This window comes from Adiantum capillus-veneris, chromosome 26 (genome assembly GCF_014529385.1).
Source record: "Adiantum capillus-veneris isolate H3 chromosome 26, ASM1452938v2, whole genome shotgun sequence".
NCBI lineage: Eukaryota > Viridiplantae > Streptophyta > Polypodiopsida > Polypodiales > Pteridaceae > Adiantum > Adiantum capillus-veneris.
The window spans coordinates 98,973,575-99,000,503 of record NC_140956.1 but is presented as its reverse complement, the minus strand read 5'-3'; the positions used below and the strand labels follow the sequence as shown (position 1 = coordinate 99,000,503).

Sequence of the window (26,929 nt, the reverse complement as noted above, 5' to 3'; positions counted from 1 at the left end):
CTGTGCTGCTCTTCTGAGTGAGAATGCAGGTCCGCTAAAAACCACTCCAAGATAAGTGTAAGCGTCTGTGTACTCCACCGTCTCCTGGCCGTATGTGAATGTAGGTGCTGACCTCCTGATCCACTGTGGGGTGGTATTAAACACCATAAGCGCGTAGGATGTCTATTTGACCTTTTTGGCATGCAAGGGATGTTTTATCATTCCAGATCCAATTACCTCATCGTCAAGAGTCCATACGTCAAGTTTGAAGCCATTCTAATCACTTTTGACCCCCAACACCTTCAAGATACACTTTTTGAGCCCAAAAACACCTCACAGAGCCTTACAAGCATCAAATCTTGTCCAAATTCAAATCCAAGAACATGGCCATGTTCCATAGGCCAAGGACAACCCACAGAACAAGTTTGATGTCATTTTGATGAAAAAAGACATCCTATGCGTAGGTGTCTCCAGCATAAATTTAGCCTTCTGTGTAAAGAATGACATCATGGGAGCCAATACCATGGTGCAATAAGCCTATATACCAGTTTTCAACCCATTTGAACATCAATTGCTACCTATGATGGACATTCTACCCAAATTGTGACCTAAAGTCTGAATCAGCCCAAAAATCAACTTTTTGATATCCAAATTCAAATCCAAGCCTATAGCCATGTTCCATGAGCCTTACACTACCTGCATGTCAAGTATGAACCAATTCTGATGAAAAAGACATCCTACGCGTAGGATGTCTAGATGAAAATTTTTGGCTAGATTTGCACTGTGAGCACATGCACAGCTTCACAAGTTCCTTTTAAGCTTTATTTTCAATTTTCAAGTCATTTGGATAAGTAAAACTCAGTTTCGCAGCTGATATGTAAAAAACGCTAACTTCGGACTACTGAGTGCAACAGGATCAATGGCAGCCTCGAAGTCACCGGCAAAGAGGAAAAGAATGACCATCAAGGATTATCTGGACGAAGTGGAACCCTTTGTCATTCCAGAAGGAACATTAAAGCCCACCAGCACTTGGATACAAGAAGATCTGTTAGAGTCAAACGACCTAAAGATCTACTAGGGAGTGTTCAAGGACAATGAAGGCAATGTCATAGAGCTACCACTGCTGCCGAGAGAGCTCAATGAGTTTGTACGAAGCAAAATGGCCGGCTACTTGGAGAAAATTGACCTCCACAACTACTTCGAAGCAATGCCGGCACGGGTGGACATCAAAAGAGTATAGGAATTTGTAACAAGCATCAAAGAAGATGGAGTGACCAAGGTAACAGATTTACAAGGCAGACCAGATACAAATATCATAATCACGGAGCGGGTTGAAGCCCATGCACTAGACCTCTCCAATGAGGGGGACAACGTCACAAAAAGAAGAGATGAAGTCAAAGTGTACAAAGAGAAAAAGGCAAATTACACCTTTGAAGACATTGCCAACCCAAAGGTGGCAATTATGAGCCAGTTGTACAACCAGTACTTCCACATGTGCACTAAGAGGCCACAGAAGTACAGGATGCCGCCAGGTGCAATTGCCACAACGTTTACTTGGGCAATGACAAAAGGCACCCCAAAGATAATCAACTATGTGGCATACATACATGACAGCTTAGTAAAGATGGGCAACAAAAAGCCAACCTACATAGTGCCAGGAGAGCTGATCACCAAAGTGGTTTATGGGGCACTACACGCTAAAGGAAGGTGGCCTGACCCCCCATCTCAGAATGAATGGCTGAGAGTAAAAGAAGACAAGGAAGATGAGTCGCAAAGGGCACCAAGGGTGGCTACGAGATTGAAGAGACGGTTGGAGCCAGTTGAAGAGGAGCAACCCGAGCAGAAGAAAGGAAAGAAGGAGTTTGCTCAAGTGCCGGCCAAAGAAACCAGGTCTCAGAAAGCGGCAAGACTCAAGAGGCTGATGGAGAGTTTCCGAGCAGAAAGAGCCCTCAAGGGTGATTTAAACGAACTCTGGAAGCCATCTCTCGAGTCTATGTCCGGATCATCCAGAAGAGTGCAAAGGGACCGCTTTGAAGATTATATCAAGAATTTCGAGATTCTTGATGTTGCAGCGGAAAACATTCCCCATGTCCCTTTCACCGAGGAGGAAGTTGTGCAGATAAGGCAGACACTGCTAGATGAACAAGAAAGCCAAGAAAGAGAAAGGAAAACAAAAGCAGACAGGGACTTAAAGGGCAAACCGGCAGCTTTACCAGATAGCCCTAAACCCAGCCCACAACCATCACCACCGCCATCACCACCTCCTAGCAGCCCTCCACCAGAAGATAAGGAGGCTGAGGACAAACAAGATGAAAGGCAAGCTGAGAAGCAAGAGCAAAGGCAGGAACCTGAGCCAAAAGAAGAGGCAAGCCTGAGTCTGAGCGAAAAGGATTAGATGAGGCCTACTACGCATTTTTGGACCTGCTAGCTGCAGGCTATACAAAGGAAGAAGCTGCCACAGTCGCATTCGACTTGGCGAGGACAAGGCATAAAGAACAGATGCAAGGCATCCAGCTAGTGGAACTAAAAGAAATTGCTACCGACACGGTAGACCTTCACCCGCCCTCCAATGACTGGGATGTGGTGATGACAAAGCTAGCCGGATTGAGGGCATAATCTATGGCTTCAGAGAAAGAGATGATAACTCTCAAAGCCACCGAAGAAAAGACCAAAATGGAAAGGGATTCTCTGCAGGCACAAAGCCAAGGGCAAAAAGAGAGAGAAGCTGACCTCCAGGCCAGCTTGGCAACGACTCTACAAAACTGCCAAGCAATGAAAGAAGCAAACGAGGCAGCAACAAAAAGAATACAAGCAGCTGAAGAAGAGTGTCTGTAGCTCAGCAAGTCATTGCGAGATGCCGAAAGAGAAAGAGATAATCTGACACTACAGCTGGCCGAAGAATCGAAAGAAGTAGAGGCCATGAGAAATGCCAAGGAAAAAGCAAAGATAGAACAAGAAGCAAGCCTGGATGAAGTCCTTGAGCTCAAGGACCAATTAAAAGTCAAAGATCAAACCATCCAGAGACTGCGAGCATCACTTGCTAGATCCAGAGGCTACGAGCCCGACTCAAATCATTTCCGAGAGTCAACTATATGAAGAGCAAATGCAGGAACTTCAAAAGGAGCTGACTCTCGAGAAAAAGCAGAGGTTAATGATGGCTGAAGGTTCTATTGTAATGCATACAAGAATGGAGGAGGGCCAAAAAGCCCTGCAAGAAGAAGTGGAAAGCATAAAGAAAAAGCTCGAGGAGGCGGAAAGAGTAAACGCTGAACTTAATGATCTCCTCGTGAATATGGGCGGAGAAGCTGAAGCGGAAAAGCAAACACTCCTCAGTCAAATTGAGGAGTTGAAAGGCCAGCAAGGAGGAGAGGCAAAAAGCTCAGGGCCAGCCGCCAATGAGGACATCGACCTCGACAATGTGGCAGATCCTGTGGACACACCCATGCAAGACGAAAGCATAGCAGGATCCTCTCAAGAGCCACAGGATCTAACACAAGAAGAGGAGGAAAAATTGCGTAAGGCAATAGAGGAAGAGCTAAGAGAAAGCACGAAGGAAGCCTTGGAATGGGAGCAGAGGGCCTTCAAATCTATGACAATTCAGAAGATCGACGCCAGCAATCTCAGGCGCGAGTGGCTTCAACCCTCTCTCCCATATCCATTGCTGAAATATGAGGCAGCTACAATAAACAAGCGGATCAGAGAAGAGCCAACGGTACCTCTCTACAATGTAGACACCTCGAAGCCAGAAGGAGTTAAGCTTATAGTGGATTCTCAGCCAAAGTGGAGGAAGGCTTTGCTTACAAAGTACCCACAATACCTAATCCACTTGGTAGAGGTACCTAAAGACGAAGCACCTAGAGAGGCACCTTAGTGGACAAAGCTCGACCCGCAGGCGCGTGGAAGCAAGCATAAGGTGTCAACCTACATTCGACCGACTTCTAACTAATTCCTACAGAGGTCTCTACCAATTGTCTAAGTCACAGCCTTCAAGAGTGCAAAAGAGGAAACTTCCTACAACGCTCCCTAGAGCCGAACACCCATCAAACAATCTCGAAACACCATAGAACTTGAAGGAGACCCTACTAATACCAATAGGTCGCTCTCCCTAAGGTCTATGAACCAAAATCCCGACCCAAAACACCTTGTGCAGAAACACGTAGGATGTCTGGCCGAAATCTGCAGGTCTTCGTTTCCGAAATCTAAAGTGCCTAATGTGTAGTTCTACTCAATGTGAACGTGTGGATATGCTGCAATGCAAAATCGGACAACGTATGCTCACCCAAACAACCGATGAAGCTCGTAGAAAGAGCTCACAAAGCCGGACTGTACGCGCGCAATGTTGGTATCGGCGCGTAGCTTTAGTCGGGGGCAACACTCTGCACTTCTTCGCACTCGATTCCGACCTTCGGAGCACACATAGCGTCAAGATGAAGCTCACACTCTCTCTCTCGTACACAGTACACTCACTCCCAGACTTCAAAACTTGTTTAAAATGACAAAAGGTTTTTCATTAAGGTCAAAAAGTGGTATATATACATTACAATTTCTCAAACCCTAAAGTTCCAAAATCAACCATCTACTCAATCTAACTATCAAAACTGAGATACAATCTGGAAACTTCTGTAAGTCCCAATAATTACAAGGTGAAAAATCAGGTTTTCCTCAATGAATGAATAATTACAAAAAATAATAGTCCTCCGAGTAGTTAGATGCCGTGGGGTGTGTCCAGCTTCTAACACTCCCCCCCTCCTTGCTCATGTCGTCCCTTGTGTCTTTGGCTTACTCTCTGCTTGATACCTTGAATAGAGTGGTGGTTCTTGCAAATCTCTGAGCCCTCGTATGGCTTGATAACCATCTCGGTTTCGGTCTGGTTCCATTGTTGCACTCTGTCAAAGCCATGCCTGCAATGATGGCTGGTTTGTTGATTGGTTTTGGTTGTTGAATGCTTGCGGTCGGGTGGAATGTGAGGTAGTGTCATACTCATCTGAAAAAGGATTCGTTGACTTGCTTGGGGTGTGGGCGGCTCTTGGCACTTCCTCAGGGGCATATGCTGATGCTCCTGGACCTGTTGCTCTCTCTACTTCCTATGGGAGAATACGTTGGTATTCTCGTCCGTATCTATCAACAAAAACTATGCCCTTCCCCGTAGCAGTTTCATAAGAGAATAAGTAAAGAACCTTGTCTTTGCTTAATTCGTTTACGTACGGTTCTTTGCTGCGAAAGTAAGAGACTATACCCTCGCTTTCATGTTTGTAGATTCCCACATTCTCGTTATAAGTTGGAACCCTGGTTGTTTTCTTATCATACATAAAAATAGCTCCGGGTCTATCAATGTTTGGTGGCGGTTCTTGAGTTTCTGAAACCATTTTCCCTTCAGCCACGTTATCTCCATATCTGTTGTAATCTTCAGGGTTACTAACTATTAAATAGTGGTTCCCCTTTTCGTCTCGGAATCTATCTCCATCATCATACACTCGGATTATCTCCAATCTTTGAGCTGGCCTCTCTTCGATACAAATGCACTTGCGGCCTCGAGAGTCAGAATAGACTAGGGCTCCTCTCGAGTTTGTTTCCTCTAAGAAGATCACCGTGAGCCTGGAATCATTCAAAGGATTTTGGGAGGTGTTTCCTCCTCGCATAGGTCCATCATAGGTGAAACCTCCTGGCTGTTGACTACCCATCATGAAGAAAGATTTGTGTGACGAAGTGTCAGTATCACTACCTTCCTCAATAATCGGTGCTAGCGGATCTAGCCTTGCATGAGTTACACTCTCTTCGGTGGACACTAAGCTACTTTGGTCACCTGCCACTTTCTGGTCTCTAACAATGTATCTTCCTGATCTTAAATTCATCAAACTTATCAATGCAATTTATCACAAATTCAACCACTTACCTGGCAATGAGTCAGTTTCTGCACAAGTTCTTGCTTTGTTGCTGAATATACCTGTACACAAGCGTTTTAATTTCGGCAATCGAATCAAAGCATTTATCTGCTAGAGGTTATCTTAGTAATGATTGGTATAACTGGAGAGTTAATCTCAACCACTATTGTATTTTATACACTGTTGATGTTCTGGATTAGGTTTGCTAATCTGAAACAGTACTTCCCTCAGATGTTGGTCAATTTACGCGAAAAAGTCTGAATTCAGTCTTTGCTTCGTCAAATGGGCAAACAAGGTCCAAATTCACTTCTGAAAGAAGTTCTGAAACCCTTAAGCCAAATGGAATCTCATTGTCTATGCCAGGTCAAATTTTCTTTGCAGTATGCCCCAATAGCGTAGGATGTCTCCTGCTGTGTTTTGCCTGGATTTTTGCACTGTTGTTTCCTCTTGTTGTGCTGAGCTTACAGCTGCTTTTACTTTTTGATTTGGACACCTACTAGCTGGTCAAAGAGTCAGAAATCTGTTCCGACGGCCTGTTGATGGTAGTGATCAGTCTAATCAACTCCAAATTGGACCAAAGTTGACTAGGAGGCTTGCCTTAGGCTATATAACACCTTACTATGCTCAAAGTAAAAGTCTGGCTTCAATTTCTTGCATTAGACATCCTACGCGTAGGATGTCTTTTTCATCAGAATGGCTTCAAACTCAAAACCCAGGCTCCCCTTGAGTTGCTGATCATTTTGGTATACTCAGAATTCAGTTTGGAGTCCAAAATCACTCAGAAGACATCCTACGCGTAGGATGTAGACATCCTACGCGTAGGATGTCTTTTTGGCCTGTTTGACCCCAGATTTGTCTCACAGCTTCCCTTTGATGTCAGTAACCCAGTGGTATGCTTAGATTTTGTTTTGGATGTCAAAAGTCCCAAATTTCAGCTGTTTTTACTTTTTTAGTCAAAAGTGCTAAAGTCCGCTTTGAACCCAATTTTCTTACTCAAATGAGGTGAAACCCCTTTCAGTCACTCAATATATCATGCAAGACATGCTCATGCAACCATCTTAGGGTTTTGGTCCCAAAATAATGTTTTGGCACTATTTGGGTAGGATGTCTGGCAATTTCAGTCTATCTGGCCTTATCCTGTCAAGATATGGCTAAATTTTCACTTTCCAGTTGAAATTAGGGTAAACCCTACCTCCTGAACACACTGGTCAACTCAAAATCCCAAAATTCCTCCCAGATGGGCTTGTAGACATCCTACACGTAGGATGTCTCTTGGCTTAAAATTAAAGTTTTTTTTGGCAGGAATGCTCCTGATGCTCTGTAGATCTATCAGAAACACTCACAGTAACTTTTAGACTTCAATTAGGCTTTCAAACACACTTTTGCGTCTTTTTGTGTCTTTTTGCGTCTTTTACAAACTTGTAATGATTCTACCAAGCAAGTGTACATGCATGAAATGCCCTAGATCTTGAATCATGATGTCCTACTTACTCTACTCCTACCTATCATGTGAAATGGTGATAATGGTGTTTTTGGTTGCTTTTTGGCCTCTCCGGACTCTCAAGCTCTCCTCTCACCGCTTCTACCACTCCAACTTCTACTCTAGAACTCGACTACTACCTAAAACTACCTAAGTCAACCTCATTTACCTAAGTCGAAGGATCTAAGCCAGACACACGGTTCCTAGACTCCATCTAAGACCTAGAGAGTCCTCCACCCTCTGATCCTATCTAAATGTAAAGCGAGACTCTTGGCAAGCAAAAAATCCCAATCCTCAAGGATTAGTCTCGGTCATCTACCTAAGGTTTTCGTCCCCGCTTAACCATAAATACACACTTTTCCGGGTTAAGACAGATTCGATATGTCGTGCACTTTTCAAAGACCTTTTGCAAATGGTCCATATGTTCCTCTCGCAGAAGAGAGTGTACACACAGGTCATCCATGTAAATTTCTAAGAATATTCTTAGGTATTCCTTGAATGCGTGAGTCATTAACCTCTGGAAAGTGGCTGGTGCATTAGTTAAGCCAAATGGCATAACTCGATACGCATAAATCCCCCATTCTGTGGCAAACGTTGTTTTGTGTTGATCCTCCCTTGCTATTGCCAGTTGGTTGTATCCTGAAAACCCATCCATAAAGGAATAAGCCCGTTTCCCGACCACTCGCTCAAGTACATGTTCTGTAATTGGCAAGGGATAATTATCCCTTATGGTTGTTGCATTCACCTTCTTGAGGTTTACACACGCTCGCAATTTTTCATTCTTTTTGGGAACTACCATAATGGGTGACACCTAATCTGTATGTTCGATTTCGTAGATGAATTCAGCTTCCATTAGTTTATTCGTTTAGCAAATGTGTCATTATATGTATAAGGACGTTGTTTGCTAGGTTTTGCATCCGATTTTTAAGGAATTGTATGTTGGCATATCAATGGATCAACTCCTTTTAGGTCTTTATAGGACCAAGCGAACACATCTTTATACTTCTTGAGAAGTTGTGTTAGCTGTGCTTCCTCCTCAGGCTCTAAATCGTTAGCTATATAGACCGGCTGAGGCTTTTCACCTGGTTCTGCGAGGTCTATCTTTTTTGCCTTTTCAGGCCCATCGTAGGATTCTTGGTTTGTTCTTTTCCTTACTGGTGGTGTCATGATGATTTTTCTGTCCTGGATAGTAAATTTCTAATAGTGTGATGGTACATTAATGTTCTCCATTTCTGACTCCCCTTTACCATCACTATCTTTTTCCGTAGTCAATATCTCTCTCAAAGACCGTTTTAGTTCTTGGTATTTCTGTTTACGCTTCAGTTTAGTCCACTCTTGGTCCTTTGTTATTTCTTTTTTTGAATTTTGAGATTTTTGTGATTTTGTTTCGGTTTTAGCTTTTCGTACCTGTTTTATTTCCTCTCCCGTTCGTTCTATTCGATTTGTTGAGAATTTTCCTGATATTTGATCTTTTACACAATCCTCTGCTCTTATAAGCATCAAATAGTGAGTTTTACCTTTTATCCTTGGCATCAGGTTCTCTCTCGCTTTGTTTCCTGCTCGTTTCCTCCTATAGCGTTCTTGGCGTCTAGGATGTTGATTAGCAAAATCATAAAACTTGATATTCTCGGCTTCATTTCCACGCTCACTTGAGGTGTCTGAACACTCATTATCTGCATCATCATTTACTTCCAAATGTTCAGAGGAGTTGTAAAACTCTTCTTGTTTCGGTGGTTTTACCGTCTCCTTTTCTGGTATAACGCTTACCATGTAATAGGGTAACACATCATAGCCATCCTTATTGCAAAATTTTGTTGTTAGACTGTCGATAATGGTACAAACATCCAATGTTACCAGTATGTGTTCCCATTCTAGAGGTTCCAAGGCATCTTCAGGGAAAGGTTCCGGAATATACTCCTTGTCCTCAATTGCTCTTTCTAAGACGCATTCCTCTCTTCTTAAGCTTCCACAATGTGAAGCTCCGCACATTCATAGCTCTTTTGGTTGCCCTAACCATGCTGGTAGTTCTGATCCTGCTACTGTAGCCGAATCAAACTCTTCCACCGGTGTTTGGTTCACATCCTTGTAACTATGGTTTTTCAGGTGTATTTTAGTTGTCGTTTCGCCATGTCTGAGGTATATGTGGTCATAACCCCAATCTTGGACTATCTTCAATTGTCGCATGAATGGTCCGTCCCAAGATTATCTCATAATTGTTCTTTTTGTCGAAATCGACTATTGCAAATGTATGCTCATACTCAATTCTGCACGAAGTGACAATCACTTTTTCTAGGAGTCTCAACGGCTTCTCCATGAACCCATCTGCCAATTGCAGTTTCATTCTGATAGCTCTCAAAGCTGGTTTTTCCCATTTTTTCCAGATTTCTTTGGTGGCAATAGCAACTCCCGCTCCACTGTCAAGAATAGCTTTGGAAACTACTCCTTGGAATTCTACTGGTAGTGTAGTGTTTCCGTCTTCTCCCTCGCAATATTCTCCAACCTTATTCAATGGTACTGGCATAGTGTTTAGTTGAGGTCTGTCCAACTCTCTGATTCCTTCTTGTAGCTTTAAGGTGGGGTCTTTCACTCCAAATTTTTCTAGGCATTTTCCTACTGTGGTCCACATATTTGGCCTTAACTTTAGGAGTTCTGCTAACGTGATTGTGCATGCCACCGGAGTGGATAACAACTCAATCAATCCTTGAGAATCCATCACCTTGTTAGAAGAAAGTCTTTGAGATGGGATTGCTCTCACTTCCGACTTAGCTTCGTACTCTCCTAGGTAAGAGGGTAAAGTTCTCAAAGAGTCCGGTTGGCTGTGTCCCGAACTAATTGATCCTTGATCTCCCCCTTGTGAATATCTCAAAGTTCATTTGCGACGCTGCCTCAAATTCTTCAATAGGAGGTAAGATCACATTCTTTTCTTTTCTCGCGCTATTCAGGTGGTTACTCATCCTATTAGCTTCGTTGGCCTCACGGATTTGCTTCCACAGATCATCTAGACCTTTATAGTCCTTACCCATTTCTGCCAATATTTTAGGCTGGAACCTGTCACTTGTCCCATCGGTGGTATTTGGCACTATGATAGGCTCTCCTCTGGACTCATAGTCATTAGTGAGTCTTTCCTTTGTTTCTTCATGTTTCTCTAATGTTGGTTGGATAGGGGTTGGAGCTGGTGCTTCATGACAATTTGCCGGTTTACCCAACGGGTCTTCCATCAATGATTGAGCGTTTCGATCATCTTTTTACACATATCCAACCTCTGTTTTTCTATTTCTGCATATGGATAAATCATCCACCTTTGCTCCTGGGTTTGGTTCTTTTTAAGTCGAGCTTCATAAGCTTTTAGAAGCGCATCCAATTGCTCGTTTACCTTGTCTGCCAGTACAGATCCTCCTGATCCTGCACTTTTGGGCTCTGCTATTTCCTTGGGTGCTATGGCTGCTGTGGTGTGTGAGCTTAAGCTAGCTAGATCCTCTAACCGCTCCAATCTGTTCTTTGTATGTTTCAACTCCTCGGATAGGGCTGTTTGCTCTCGTTCCTTCCTGGCCTTCCTACGCGCCTTTCTAGCTTTCCAAGTGCTTCTCTGATTTTTCGTTTCTGAACTTTGGGCATCGGTTTTTGGTCCTTCAACTATGGGTTCGTTCGTCCTTCTTTGGACTTGGGTCCGTGTTACCGCCTGAATAGGTATGATTGTTTCATTTTCCGATCCTCCATTGGAAGGTACTGTTTCTAACATGTTCAAGGTGGTTTTTGCTCCTTTGTTCGGGTTTTTAGGGCAATCGGGAATCAAATGAGTAATTCCACATTCTGGGCAATACGCATTGACTCTAATGATTTCATCATGAGGACAGTCTCTCAGCCAATGGTCTCCACCACACTTGTAACAGGGTCCCTTGGGTTGTTGAGGTGCTCCTTGAGCCCCTCTTTGTTGGTAAGCATGTCTCTGTCCGCCCATGCCGCCATTGGCTATGAACATCAGTGTTCGTTCATTTAAGCTATATCTTCCTTCTCCTGCGGCCTGTGCAGCAGTTGGTGGTCCTTGATTCCCTATCATGCTCCATGGTTCTGGCGTCGAGGGTTCTTCCGGTGGATAATAGACAGGGTTTGCCGCATATCCATTGGGATCTTCATAATACGCATGCATAGGCACCAAAGCCTTTTCCTCTGATTCAGTTATTGTTGGTGTGTATCTTATACCAACTGGTCGTAATCCTGGTAGGGGTGGTTGTTGCCCCAACACCGGTTGTGGTCTTTCTACACCTACAGGTCCTGGTAAGTTGCCTGCTTGATATCTAGGCATCGGTGGAACTTGAGGGGAAGCTACTGGAGCTTGGGGAGCGTAAGGTCTCTCTCTCACATATCCTTTGTTATAATAACATTCCTCGGTCCCATGGTTTGTCCATTTTTGTTCAATAGCACACCACTTGGGCTGTTTAGCTTGGGGTTTGGTGTACAAGTTGATCTTTTTTAGCACTTCATCTACAAGCTGCTCCTGGTTTACCTCTACTTCTCCTTTCGGTGCTGTTTTGGAAGACTTGCTTCCAAGATAACCTTGGTTTTACCCAGGTTGAGAGAGAGAGAGAGAGAGAGTTTTTGCTTGTGTCTTTGTGTTTTTCTTTTTTGGTTTGTTTTCCTCCTTTTCTGCTCTTTGCGTTTTTTTCGAATTTTGGAGCAGTCAAAGCTCATCAGACTTGCCTTTTAGCGGGTAGTTAGAAGACATGGATATGATTCTACCAAAGATTGATGCTTGAATGCCATGATTAAGATAATCACGTGTAACAAACTTGCGCATGTAATAGAAGACAAATTGAGCCAAACAAGCTGATGTTGCCAGGGTGGTTTGAGCTTAGCACTTGGCGAATGGCAGCTTCCTATTTTAAATCATGTGATTTGCTTGGAACTTCTTGTTGACAAAGTGGTGGCAAAACGACTCTAAATTGGGGCTTTTAGTGGCTTAATGCACAGGACTTGTCCACCTTGGCTTCTCGGGGTCTACAAATCTTACCCCTTGTATAACTTGTTTGTCTAAACTCTATGTATTAGTTTTTGATGTGAGCATAGTTAAAGGGAATGGCCATTTTCAGGTCTCCCTTCCCCGTCCCATTCTAGGTTCCTGTTCTGAATCCCATTCCATGTTTCAGATGTGAGTATCAGTAACAGGGAATAACATTTCATGCAAGTTGCCATTCCCTGTTCTGCGTTTTGATTTCTCGTTCCAGGTAACTATGGATGTGAGTCTATTGACCACTATTGACAGCAGTCAAACGCTGACGTAGCACCTAGCTACACATGAAAGAAACTTCACAAGAGTGTAGAGCTTACTTTAAGTGGTTTTTGGAGCATTTCCCAGCTACATGGCGTCTGGACGCCCTGACAGCTTTCTTGATAGACTTGACCTACTTAGTTACACGGTTTTATATGTCATCAATTGCCAAAAACTTTGTCCATTCTTCTTAAATGTGGGCGCCATTCCTCAATCTGAGTGCACCCTTGATGATCAGCTATTTGTTCTGGCATTTCTCTGGGTTTGCTTAGGCAAGACGTTCCTTGATAAAACATGTCTATGTAATGAGGTGGCTCACGTGCCAACGAGAACCAATGATACAAACTTTAAATAATTGTAAACAAACAGAGAAAGTTTCAACTCCTCTGCTCCTGCTCTCGCCAGCACCTTGTTACATTTGATGCAACACAGCTTTAATTACCTCGCAAGCATCCTAATTCTGTTGTAAGATATTGATTGGTACATCTGAGCTTTGGGCCTGTTGATATGTAGGAAGACATATTGGAAATGAAGAGGTTGGGTGTTGAGGCTTATCGATTCTCAATTTCATGGCCCCGTCTTTTTCCAGGTATGTAACTCCCACCTTATTTTAAATTATTATTTAATGTGTTGATTGTGCCAATACTCTCTCAAAGCTAATGTATGTATTGGATGATGCAAATGTGTTCTCAGAAAATTCCCAAACGCTGAATAAGGAAGGGGTGGCGTTTTACAGTGATGTCCTTGATTGCTTACTGGAAGCTGGTTGGCTCCTTCAAGTTTAACTTGCTGTCATTGCTTGTCATCTTTGTATTTGAATCTGATCCTACTAAGAGTGTGTGCCTTAAGTAAATTCAACACTTGCTTTGACAATTCGCACACCTGCTGGCTTGCCATACTTGTTTAAGTTCCTTAAGTATACTGGTCCTCTTGCTTTGACAATTCGCACACCTGCTGGCTTGTCATACTGGTTTAAGTTCCTCTTAATTGTGCAGTATTTGTAACTTCAGTGGTATTTTTTGAGCTTTATAGACCATAGAGATTGATTTCAATTGTTACTTGTTAGGTTTAACCCCATTTGTGACCTTATACCATTGGGATCTACCACAGTATCTTCAAGATGATCCTGAAGTAAAGGGATGGTTAACAACCAATATTATGTAAGCTTTTAGGAGTGTGCACATGGTCAAGAGGATGTATGTGCACGTCTGTGTTTTGTTTGGTCTGCATTCTCCTCGAGCCAATCGTTTTCGACTGATATTTTGTATATGCTTTGCAGAGATCATTTTTTATATTTTGCAAATACATGCTTTAATTACTTCGGAGATAGAGTAAAACATTGGATCACTTTCAATGAAATACATATGGGAACAATTTTGTCATGTGAACTCCAGTTAATACCCCCTGGGAATTCATCAGAAGCAAGTAGTGACTCGTACATACTTGCTCATCACTTACTTCTTGCTCATGCAGCAACAGCTAAACTCTATAGAAAAAGATATCAGGCATGTCATCTCTCTATTTTCTGTATACATATTGTTTGGATTGTAGTTGTTGATGATGACATCGCATTTTTGGCATGGTCAAGGATACAATGACCTGTTTATTTATCGGTGAAACACCAATTAATGAACTCAAATCAAACATATTCACTTTCTCAGAGGAATAGGAGAAAGAATTGTGTTATAATGGACTTACACAATTTTTTAGTGGTTGATTATTTCATTTTGGTGAATATATCCTTGCTGTTTGGTTCAGAAAGAACATCAGGGTTTCATCGGCATGAGTGCTGATGTCACATGGTTTGAGCCTATCTCAGAACGTCAAGAAGACATTGATGCTGCCGTGAGGTGTGGAGAGTTCGGAATGGGCTGGTAAGAGAGGCGTTTCAGAATCTCGTTTTTTTGTTTTTTTTTGTTTGGGGGGGCGGGGGTGGCTAGGGATTTGCACGTGTGTCGGAGGTTTTGGGTAAGTGTCCTTATACATTACTAAGATATTAAGCATTTATTACTTTAAAGGTAATGTCTAGTATTTGCCACAACCAGGCATGAATTGATGATTTTGGTGTCTCAGCTTGTGGCGCTCGTTGAATGCTTCGAGCTCTCTAGCTACATTTGTTGCTAGTTTTTTGACACAAAGTTACAAATTCAAAATATCGCCTTGTGCGTGGAACCAAGCAGAGGGAGCCAATAACATGCATGTTGTTTCCTAGACATTTTGCTTGATATACTTATCTGCTTTCAGGATTCTGGATCCATTGTTTTTCGGTGACTATCCCAAAATGATGAGAGAAGTTGTGGGTGAAAGGCTGCCAAGGTTTACGGAAGAGCAAGGCCGAGACCTCAAAGGCAGCCTCGATTTTCTTGGTTTGAACTACTATTTTGTGCTCTGGGCAAAAAAGGCAGCGGTGGTTAGCCCAGGAGGATTTCACGTGTGGCTGAAAGAATCAGAAGCAGATCTTCACTGTGAGTTGTAACTTGTGTCATCTAAAGGGTCAAAACTTAAGAACTTGCAGAATATTTCGCTTTACTGTGGTTGGTGTTGTGCAGGGATTGATGCAAACGGAAAGCTCTTGGGCGAGGCACCGGTAAGTTAAAAGTTTTCAATGAGCAAATATGCCTCCAGTTCTTTCAGTTAAACCCTCCAATTTGTTGTCATTACTGCTAGGAACCACATGAACAAGCACTTTTTCGCAGCTGCCCATGGGGCCTAAGGAAAGCATTGGCAGCACTCCGAAGCCGGTATGGCAACATACCTATCTATATTACGGAGAATGGTACGCATTGCAAGACTTTCATTTCATGAAACTTGTGCATCAGTTATGAGTAGTTTACCTCTAGAGGGGCTTAGAAGGGGAGGCATGTTCTTTGACAATGTTGTGTCAGGGATGACAGACGGAGACATGAATGCAACTTTGAATGAGCCTTACAATGATCAGGGGAGAATCAATTTCTTACGGGAACACTTACGTGTCGTATCTGAGTCCATCAGGTATGGTGTTTTGAGGAGCTTAGTATTTGCTTGCTGTATGTCGATTGTCTCAAAAATTGTCCACATTGTGCTGCTTGTGCAAGCATCTAGATTTTCCTTCAGCATCCTGATATTGAGAGTCCATTTTTCGGGTTCACATCTTTAAGAGGGGAAACCTAACTAGGCGTTTTCAAAATTAGATTTTTGAGAGGCACACCGTGGCTCGCTTGTGGGTGCCTCTCTTTTTCTCTTATCGATTTGCACCTGTGTGTGTGTGTGTGTGTGTGTGTGTGTGGAGAGAGAGAGTGTGTGTAGAGTGTGTGAGTGAACTTCGTGAAAACCTTGCACGCGAACTGCAATCCCTGCGCGTTGCTGGTTCCTGCACGACTTTACCTCTGCGAACTGGGCGTTCCGCGCGCCCTGCGCTCCTCTCCATAGCAGTCCCCTTGCGTGCAGCAATCAGCACCTGCCTGTTCGCGTTCCGTCTGCTGCTGCTGGTCTGCTTCAGAGCGTGTGTGTGGGTGTGACAGTGTGTGTGTGTGTGTGTGTGTGCGTGCGTGCGTGCTGCCCTGTGTCTCTGCGCGACTCTGCACATCTGTGCGCTGACAGCCTGCACAGTCTCACAGGTTTGTGCGAAGACACTCTGTACAAAGAACAGCCTGCATGTAGTTAACTTGTGTGATTCTCTACAGTGGGTACGACTGGCTGCAGCAGCATTATCAGGCATCCTATAGCTGCTTACAGAGTACAGAGTACAGTTTTTCCGGCACATTCATTTTGCAGATGTATGCGTTTTGTGGAGATGTACATATCTCTGAGGATTTTGTAAATAGCTAATTCACAAAATACAAAAAAAGTCTTTTGCTTTAGTTTTCGGTTGTGCTCTGGTTGATGCATGTCAGAGTTCCCGTGTGTCTTCAAGCGTTGTAAAGCCATGGGCAGTGTTTCGGAAAGTGCTTCGGAAATCAAAAGTTGTCTGTATGAAGATTGTGAAGAGGCCCGTAAAGCCTGGAATGGTCAGACACCTGCCCTTGAGGTGCGAATTCCTGTACAAGATCTTATGGATCCCGTAGCGCAATATTCCATGAATGCGGTCATTTTGTTTTTCCCTGGCAAAATGCCTGTTGCGCAGGATGTCAGACAGTGGGTTGATTTTCTTCTCAAACGCAAGGCTGTCCGAGGAGTTTATTTTGGTGCTCGGGGTTTCTGTGAGGTACTATTGGCAAACACTGAGGCTAGAAACCTTTTGCTGGAGATGTCTCCCCTCTTTTTTGGCACGCAGATGACTCATGTTTTGCCTTGGGCAATGACAAAGGACTATCAAAGTCTTATTCGTCACAAATGTCCTGTGTGGGTGGAAATTGTTGATTTTCCTCACTTGTGGAGGCATTTTCTTCCTTTGTTGGCTGCTCAACTTGGCAAGGTGATTTGCCCTTCGAAATTGGATGCAAACACCAACAGGTTTTGCATTCTGTGGGATACGGATAAGCATACCCCAGATGGAATTATGGTGGATTCAGGGGATCCTTGGGTGTGCAAGCGCCCTTTTAAACTCAAATGGGGCAAATTTGCTAACTCTTGTTTTCGATGTGGTAAATTCGGTCACATGCAATCTGAATGTCGTGAACCTGTTTTACAGCCCTCTCTTTTGGCTGTGCCTTCCTCTTCCCCTACCTTGTAGGCAAATCTGTTGGTGAAGCTAAATCGAATGGAGTCCCCGCTATCAAGGTGACTTCCAATGCTGATAAAGGGAAAAACAAAAATCCGCCGTCTACGGAGGTTGGGAATGTAAATGCAGGGAAAGCCAAAAATGTTGCATCAAGTGATGTTGGCTCCTGGGTGGTACCTAAAAAGACAGTGAAAATTCGTACTCCACCCTCCTTCCGTAATTATGTTCCTTTGGTTAACGCCAACAAGAATTTATCATTTAAGTAGCTTCTCTGCAATGACAATCGCACGTTGATTGACGCTTCGGAAAAAGCGATGCACTCTTATAAGGATGTACTTTTGGGTGAGGCTTCCACTTCTCAAGCGGTTTCTATAGACAAATTTCCTGCTTTGACTTAGCGGACGGGTTCCGCATGGATGTGGCGGATGGAGATGTCCATATGGGCATCTCGACTTGATCCCTGTCTTTCTTGCTGTTGTAAATACTGTTTTCAATGCATAGTCGCACTAAATGCATTTCATATAATGTGCGTGGGTTATGTAACCTTGATAAATGGCGATTGACCTGGCACTATGTACATACATGTAAGGCAAATATCGTGGTTTTGCAAGAACACAACCAACATGACTTTGTTGGTCAGTGCTCTTATTTTGCAGGTTCCTGGATTGCATATGCTGGTTTGCAAGATTACTCAGGTTTATTGATGCTGGTTCGGCATGAGCTTCGCCAGTTCTCTTGTTTAATGATCCGCACGGCCGTTGGATGGTGATTCAATTCTTGTTGAACGGTCAGGTGTATGAATTTGGAGGCATTTATGCGTATACATCATTTGGACAAAGGGCTGCTCTATGGCGAGACATCTCTTCTCTCCCATGGACCTCGAATGCATTCCTTTGCTGGGATTTTAATAATACACCTGAGATGGATGATAGTACCATTGGCAATTCACATATATTGTTTGCGGAAAAGCAAGAATGGGATAATTTTTTTGCTTCTACTCAGATGATTGATTTATGGCGGCATTTGTATCCAAATGCCTTTGGTTCTACTTTTCAGCATGTTGCCCACTCTTCTTATCGAGCACGGTTGGTATTTGCTTAATTTGCAACAATATGAGGAATTTGTATGTGAGGTCAACATCGATTACACCTTGTAGCTATCGGATCATTACCTTGTTTTGTTGGATGTGAGTTTTGGACAGACTCGTTGTGATCGGGCTCTTCCTAGGAAACACCTGCTAATGGTTAATACTGCTTATCTCACACATGAGGTTTTCCGTGACATGATTTCGGAGGTTATTCCCCCCTGCTTGCTCAGATGCATCTTGATCTTGATGCTTCCTGGTATCGTTTTGTCATGAGGGTGCAAAGTGTTATTTGTGACTATGGCACGCACTTTATGCAATGCACTCGAGGGGATGTCAAAGATGCGAAGCATACTTGGTAACGTCTGCAAGCGTTGGCTGATTTGCGGCCTTTGTCTAATTCTGAGATGTCAGAGTTATATGAAGCTTCTGTGTGTATTCAGCGTAATGATAAGCGAAAGCTTGCTAAATGGCAGACGCGTGCCCGTCAACAGGCTTTCATGGATAAAAGCTGTGCTTCAAAGCAATTCTTTAAGCGTTTGCATCATTCGAGATTCTCACAGGCCATCAAGCGGGTTATGCTTTCTTCAAGTGTTTGGACTTCTTCAAAGCAAGAACTTGCAGATGCCATGGTTTTGCATTATCGACAGGTGTTTGCTGCTCCCTCTCAGGCATCTTCGGCTGCTTGCCATGCGCGTCAATTGATGCTTTCCTTTGTTGCTCCGATCATATCCCCGCAAGATGCATGTGGCCTTGAGGACCCCTTCACTGCTTCAGAATTGCATAGTGCGTTGCTTGCTTTGGGCCGTCGGCGCTCTCCTGGCTGGGATGGACTTACTGTGGAATTTTTCCTCTCCTTTTGGGAGGCTCTTGAGCATCCACTGCTTTTCATGATAATGCGGCGTGGGAGAAACAGGATTTGCCTCTATCTTGGAAAGAAGGTTTACTTAAACTGTTGCCTAAGCAAGCGCTCTGTGATCGATTTTTTCATTGGCGCCCGATTACTTTGATGTCGGTGGTTTGTAAGATACTGGCTAAGATGCTGGTGCACCGCATAAAGGACCATCTTTTTGCAGGACTCCATCAGGCTCAATATGGTTTCATTCCACGTCGCCAGATTATCCAAGCCAGATTATGGATAATCTAGCTAATGTTATGATTGGCATGGAGTATGCTAAGTACACTCAACAAGATGTGTTGGTTATGCAAGTTGACATTGAAAAGGCCTTTGACATTGTGCAGTGGGATTTCATTGCCGCCACGATGAGATGCCTAGGGTTTGGTCCTAAATTCGCCAATGTGGTTTATTTTTTGTATGCATGTAGCACGTCTTCAGGGATCTTGGCAGATGAATTAACTGAATCTTGGCCTCTTGGTTGTTCGGTTAGGCAGGGCTGCCCCCTTAGTGCTCTGTTGTATGCTATTGCTACTCACCTGCTGTTGACTTATCTTGATCACTTGACCTCTACTGAGCGTCTTCATGGTCTGCGGTTACCTTTGGGCTGTACATTTGCTGGCCAGGCTTACGCTGATGATTCATTGTTTATGCCTCGTAATCAGCAGGCGGATGTCAAAGTGATTATGGAAGCCTTGGTACTTTTTGGCAGTGCGGCTGGGCTTAGAGTCAACTTTTGTAAATCAAAGCTTTTGCCTCTTTGTTCGTGTGATTGGCATAGTTTGTTATGGCCAGGGGAGATTGTGTCGTCAAATGTGATCACTAGGCATTTGGGTTATCCTATTGGATGGAATGTTACTCACTCTCAGAAAGTCAATTGGGTCATGCAACGTTTGAATATCAAATTGCATTATTGGAATATATCTACTTGGTCCTTGCATGTTCGTTTGCAAATTGTTCAGAGTATTTTGTTGGCATATGTTCAGTTCTTTTTGCCATTGATGTATTGGCCTTGCCGTTGTCTTGATTCTCTTATGTCGGACATTATGTCCCATTTGTGGTGGACTCATGCTATGAAAAAAGGCTTATGCTTGATGTCGATGGAGAAGCTTTGCACTCCGAAACGTCTTGGTGGACTTAATATCTTGGATTTGCACCAGCATGTTCTTGCGAGGAAAGCTATGTTGTTGCCTACTCTTGTGCAACAAATTCAGCCTTGGACTCTGATGTTTGCATTCCTTGGTCAGCATGTTGTTACTTCTGCTTTTGGTGTCACAAAGTGATGACGTGGCGGACAGCAGAAACCCTAATTTCTGCCAGAAACCCTAAAATTCCTGCAAACCCTAATTTTTGTCAAAAACCCTAAATTCCGGAAATCGCGGAGGCGGATTATTATTATTATGATTATTTTCTTTTTTTTTTGTGGAAAATGATGAGCGACGCGAATTTTGCTTTTGCTTTTTTTTAATAAAAAAAAGAGAAAAGACTCTCTAAGAGAGAGAAAGAACTGATGCTTTTGATTTTAAAAGCTTTTGGGGCTCTGCTTTTGGGCATCCCTTGTAACCTTTAAATTAGTGGTGAGTGCCTCACTTCTCAGAGCATCTGGACGCAGAGTCTGAGAGTGAAACCCTAACCGCTCTCTTGTACTTTGATGATTGATTAATATAAAAAGAAATACCGAAAGGGGCGCCAGTCTTTGGGGCCAATATCTCTAGGCACGGAACTCCGTCTGGCCAGTGCAAATCTATTGTGATCTGTGAATTGTTTTGAAGTGGTTATTTGGTGCTGTCGCGCTTGATTCTTGACTTGGAGTGTCCAAGTCTGTTACATTTGGCCATTGGCAACCCTCTATCTGGAGGTGGTTTTTGGCAAGATGGAAGGGCACATTCCTGGATGTTCTCTTGCTTCCACTTTAGTATCTGCCTGGAAAGAGCTTACGATGCGTTTATCGTGGAATCTTCGGTAGGAAGGTGATTCGATTCGTTTGGAAAGTCTCCACTGGAGTTGGGCATTCTCTCTTACTTTGGTCGACCGCTCCCCTCGTCAGGCTTACTTTCTCTCGAGACGTGGCATTTGTGTGGTTGAGGATGTGGTAGATGAGGCTGGATACACTTTTGAGTTTCCCTTTGCTGCTCGCCGTTTTGGATTGGGCATGCATTACCGTCAATTTTGGAGAGAGCTTCAGAGATGCTGCTCGACTTTTTACCTGTTTCATCTTTGCCTGATGGTGACCGCATGTTTGATTGGGCCCTTCGAGAAACGCCTTTTCGAGATATTTCTGCAGGTCGAATTTACGCTCTTCTTCTACCTCAACCATGGCTTGATGGTCATTGTAATGCCCTTTGGCGCATGCACAAATCTGATCTCTGGTGGAGGAGGCGCCTATCTGCCTTGTGGAAAAGCCATTTGCCTTTGAAAGAATGCTTGTTCCTTTGGCGCTGTTTGCTTGGAGTGCTTCCGGTCGGCACTTTTCTTCGGGCGCGTCATATTCGTCCTTCTTCTTGCATTCGTTGCTCGACTGCAGAAGAGGACATTTGTCACTTGCTGTGGGATTGCTGCATTACTAGAGACTTCCTTCGGCGTGTGTCGGCCTATATGCGACTCCATTTTTCCTGGGAGTCTTTCACAAAAGGTTCTGGGCATTTGGCATTTTTTCACCGTCACTACAGCATTTTGCGGTCTTCTTTATGTGGGTCAGATACTGGGCTTACTGGACTTTGTGGAGTCAACGTAATGCTTACATGTTCCATCATACTCATGCAGACCCATTCTCTCTTCAAGCTCTCTCTTAGGCAATCATTACAGTTTGCTTTGGAAGTTGGTGATATCACCTCAGAGATGCATCAGCTTTCCTCTCAATGTTTTTAGCTACTCTATACAGCTGAGTAGTTATGTGCTCTTCCCCTTGTATATGACTCTTTCAGTGGGTTTTCCTCGCTTTGAGGTTTCCCACTAGTAAATTAATCAAATCGATTTACAAAAAAAAGTGTGTGTGTGTGTGTGTCACACACACACATACATGTGAATAAAAAATAGATAAATAAATAAATAAGTACATAAGTATGAATCTCTGGTTTGTTATGGTTCGGCAATGAAAGACTCCCAGCTCTAGAAGGATATCAGAGGGAAAAAATACAATTCTATTGATTGCATCCAAATATGTTCACGTGAGGGTTGTCCCAGTTCTAGGTTCTTTTTTGAGCTCTTTAAGGTGAAGTAGAGAAGCCCCAGCTGGTCACCTTTTCTCCTGTAGATATGATGAAAAAATTGAGTCTTCCTGTTCTACATTCCTCATCCATGCGGAGTATCAGTCTCGGCCACTAGTCTGCATTCAGGTTGAGCATTTCATTCAGAATTGACAAGAAGTAAAGTTCCAAGTGTTACAGCATTTGCTTACCGTAAAACATTTGAAGAGACTTTGTGAGCGTCCCTCTGTTTCAAGGTATTGGCCAAGAACCATAAGTGGGCATTCACAGACATGCTCAACACTCAAGAGGCATGATTAGCCCACACTTGAATGTTCTCTACGATATGGGTCTTTTCTTAGACTTATTGTCACATCATTGCAAGAGCTATGCCTTGGCTAATAGGTTGTGTGTTAAGAACAATTTGGCGTTGTTAAAAATGGGTGCTCATTGGCTGATCCGTGAACAAGGAGGACAATGTGATACTGCACTTGAACAGGGAAATACAAGTCATCATGCGAGGAAAGTGAACTGTTCTTTGGTTATTCTGGGAACATTAGGTGTTACAACCTGGTAAAGCTCCTTTAATTTGACTAATCTTGCCTTTTGATACATCCGAGGGTGAGTCATTGGATTTATCAAAGGAGTGCCTTGTGATACATGCAGTAATTGAACTTTGTGAGAAAGGTATAAAGGGTGCATAGAGGATGATGAGTAGCTTTACTCTCAGACCAAGAGGTTTGAACCTTGTTTTCACAGAACTTAATCAAATTGATTAAGCAATGCCACCCCTATTATTCAATTGTGTGACAGCATCAATCTCAAAACTTCTTCCGCTTCGCTTAGGGGTGTGAAATGAAATTTCTTACTGCTTCTGTTATTTTTGTAAACTAAACTATTGACTGCCCAAAAATCTTGAGTTTCAACTTAGTGCATGCAACTGGTTTCAAGGTGCTAGGATTATTGGGATGAATGGTCACTCACTCATTAGGAAGTGCAATGTGATGAATAGTTTTTTTTATTTTGTTTTTTATTTTTTGGGGGTGGGTTTGTGTTGGGTTGGGGGGGGGGGGGGGGGGGGGGGCATTTGGTTTGTTGATGATTTTTTGTTTTCTTTTTTTATAGGGAGGACGATGTGAATGTGAAGGGCTATTTCTATTGGACGTTTATGGATGATTGGGAGTGGATGAGCGGCTTTACTTCACGCTTTGGCTTGTACCATATCGATTTTAAGAGTCCACAACTTCCTAGAGTTCCTAAAGCATCAGGAAAATGGTTCTCTTCTTTTCTTAAGAGCTGAATACAAATTTTGTTGTGGGCTTTCTAAACCAAATAAATCAAGGTAATTGTTTAATAACTTAAAATAAATTGACGAAACATGGCACTTTACATAGCTTATTGTGCAATCACAACCCAATGGTGATGAGCAATGTGTAACACTAATTTATTCGACTCTTTTGAGTGCCAAAACTAAAAGCATTGGGTCCACACGTCCAAAGCTAGGGATTAAAAGAGAAAAATGCACCTGAAGTAAATGAGGTACTTAGTGGTAGATTTGTAAGGCCCAACTATACAACTTCATGCGAAAAAAAGGCAGATTGGTTTCAAAAAGTCTTAAGCATAATTTTTAATACATGAATTACCAAATGTGGTTTGCATCGCCATCACCTTGAGTAATGGAGTGATAGATCTAGTATATATTTTACATAAGACATTGCAAATTTAGACGAATTAAATGTTTTTTTGTGGTCGTTAATTGAACTCACAAATGGTGTATGTTTGATCCACACGGCTTTCTTTATTTAATTCTAGTGACAACGATCTCATGAGAGTTGCAAAAATGCCAAGCACATATATAAGTAGTTACGATGGATTATTGCATGCACCTTATATACCCCCCCCCCCCCCCCCCCCCCCCCCCCCCCCCCCCAAAATTAGGGTACAAGTTTTAGTGAACCAACAATTGTTGTTTTGTGGAGGTATTTTGCATGAGTAGTTCTTATTGAAGTGTAAAAAAGTGAAAGATTATAATTTTTAATTACTTTGGCTAGCATTTCATAAGTTTGCAAAAGCATTTCTTGAGATGTTTTATACATTTCATGTACCATTTTATTAAAATGTGTGAAAAGAATGTCCTTTTTGGTACCAAACTAGTGAAGATTTACAGTGAAGTAGTAGAAAGGTTTGTGAGAGCTCATTATTGTCCTCTAGGCTAAATAAAGAGAACATGTAAAATTAGTAATGATTAGTAAAGGATGACATAAACACAACCATGAATCTCTACTCAATGACCATAAGTACTTGGTAGTGTGCAAATCGTTTGGAGTGTGTCCTTACGTAAGATCTATAGGGTTATTTACTAAGATTGAATCTTGACAAGCTCAACGTTTCTCATGCTCAAAGTAATACTTCACATCAATGTGCCTAGCTTTTACATGAAACATTGGATTTTGTGGTAATTGGATAAACTTTGACAATTGTAATGCGAAATTGGAACCTTTGCAATATTGCTATCATCAATTGGATTGTTTGATTAATGGAATAAGTCTCAAGAACTTCATTTCATTGCATGTAAGCTATGCGATTAGATTGCAATAATGAAACTAAAAGAATGATATGCCCTCTCTACTAGGGAGAAAATGCTCAGAAACGCCTCTAATTGAGCTAGAATTAGGATGTTGAAGCCAAAACATATCAATGATAAAAGGATTGTGTGACATTCAAAAGCTGATGGGTAATTTTCTTAGACTTGCGGCAAGCTATTGTGAAAATAAAATGGCGATAAAAATGCCTTAGAAATATCCATGAGATTTCATTTGGAAATAAAACAAGAGAGAATTAGCAAAAAATGGCCAATGATTCAATGGAACTAATTCCATCGTATTGGCATGCCATGCATGCATATTAGAAAAATAGAGTGATAACCCCTTGGTATCAATGGCAGTCTCAACAATTTGAGCTTATTCCATACGTGCCTTGCACAATCTATACTGGCATGGATACATCATAATTTGACATTGCCAAATGTAAAATGTGAGCTTATATCCTCTTATTACCAATGTCGTATGCCATTGCTCTTGATCTCAACTCAATGAGCAATACCTCAGTATGGGTTAGAAACCTTGCTTCTCATGACGACCACCAAAGCACCTTGCTTTGCAAAACGAAGATCTTGTCCAAAGTAAACATTAAAGCACAACAAAGAAAGAAGAACTTGAAATTGTCTAATCTTGTTGCCCCTCTGAGGCCCGTTGTCTTTGCTTGAATCTAGCTCATAGCCATGTATGTTGATATTTGGATGTACCATGCATGCCCTCATAGCTTGATTTATACCGACCTCCAGTGAAAAATCATGTAGAAATGTTGATAAGTCCCCCCAAGTTTGTATGCTAATAGCATATTACAAGCTATGGAAGCTTCTATACAAGATGCCTAAAATTGAAGCCGTGCTTCACATAAGGACATTATAAGACTAAAATAAGATGGAGTGTTTGTTCTCATGGCAGTATATAACCGACCTTGTCGAGCTTTCACAAAGAATCAACCTTGTCAAATCGCATGTTTTATTGAGAAACATAAAAGTACCATAGATTGCTTAATGTGGACAATAGATAGCTCAGAAAACTTAGCTATCAAACTTCATCTAACTACAAAATGCCAAGGCAACTTTTGCTTGCCAACTTCAAAGCTATCTTCGTAGAAAATTTTGAAAAATTTGATAAGTTCACAATGGTAAACTTTGAATTTAATGTACTTATTGACTTGCTTGAAACACCACCTTTGGCATCAAAATTTGTAGCAGTCGGTGGTATCTGTTACCATATACATAAGGTAGTGATGTGTGTGAACACACTAGGACCGCTGGGGCATTTTTCCCCTCTTTAGGAGGTTCTTTCTCCTGTGCATTGTATATACGCCCATCACTCTAGGGATATCTATCTTTCCATTGCACACTAAGTAACACACTCTCTATTGTGTGCCTTGAGCTTCCTTCGTCTTCTCCAAGCTGTGCGTTTTCTTGCAACCCTAATTCCAACAATTGGTATCAGAGCAGGTTGCGTCCTCCCGGGCTTAGTTGCTAGCAGCTCCAACACACTCTTGCCCATTTTCTCCGATTTCAGTGAGCTCATATTTCTGATCCGGGCTCATTTCGGCCTCCATTTCCACTACAAGCAGTACTGCACATGCTATTTTGTCATTTTGTGCAGAACTTTTGTCAATGTCGTTTTTTTGCATAACAAGTGCCTTACAGTCTTCTATGGTTTGTGCTATATAGCACATGTTGTTCCCGCTTCGTTTCTCCTCTTTTCGGGCAGTTTTCACATCGGGTGCAGCATTTAACATGGCTGACAACAACACAGATGTGTTCAAGATGTTTGCTGTTGAGGATAGATTGGATGGGGAGAATTACCCTATGTGCGCTTACATGATGCAACATGTTCTTGTGTCAAAGGGAGTCTAGAATATTGTGCAGGGCATTGATGCACGTCCTTGTTCTGAGGATGTGGCAGGTCTTGCT

General features: G+C 42.6%; 1 protein-coding gene across 4 annotated transcripts in view; it reads left to right on the top strand.

The window, feature by feature from the left end:
* The window catches only part of LOC147423883 (beta-glucosidase 40-like), a 31,384-nt gene extending 7,488 nt beyond the window's left edge, over window positions 1–23,896 (top strand). Inside the window, exons 4-13 of one of the 4 annotated variants that reach the window (XM_086500955.1) lie at window positions 13,121–13,196; window positions 13,301–13,372; window positions 13,674–13,767; window positions 13,887–14,112; window positions 14,366–14,481; window positions 14,852–15,072; window positions 15,157–15,194; window positions 15,275–15,383; window positions 15,502–15,598; window positions 23,536–23,896. In XM_086500955.1, the coding sequence (XP_086357081.1) occupies window positions 13,121–13,196; window positions 13,301–13,372; window positions 13,674–13,767; window positions 13,887–14,112; window positions 14,366–14,481; window positions 14,852–15,072; window positions 15,157–15,194; window positions 15,275–15,383; window positions 15,502–15,598; window positions 23,536–23,710 (1,224 nt within the window). In that variant the 3' untranslated portion in view covers window positions 23,711–23,896. Of the gene's footprint in view, window positions 1–13,120; window positions 13,197–13,300; window positions 13,373–13,673; window positions 13,768–13,886; window positions 14,113–14,365; window positions 14,482–14,851; window positions 15,073–15,156; window positions 15,195–15,274; window positions 15,384–15,492; window positions 15,599–16,269; window positions 16,447–23,535 lie in introns of those variants that run through there. The other 3 variants (XM_086500954.1, XM_086500957.1, XM_086500956.1) reach the window with 3 other exon arrangements.
* The last annotated feature ends 3,033 nt before the right edge of the window (window positions 23,897–26,929 follow it).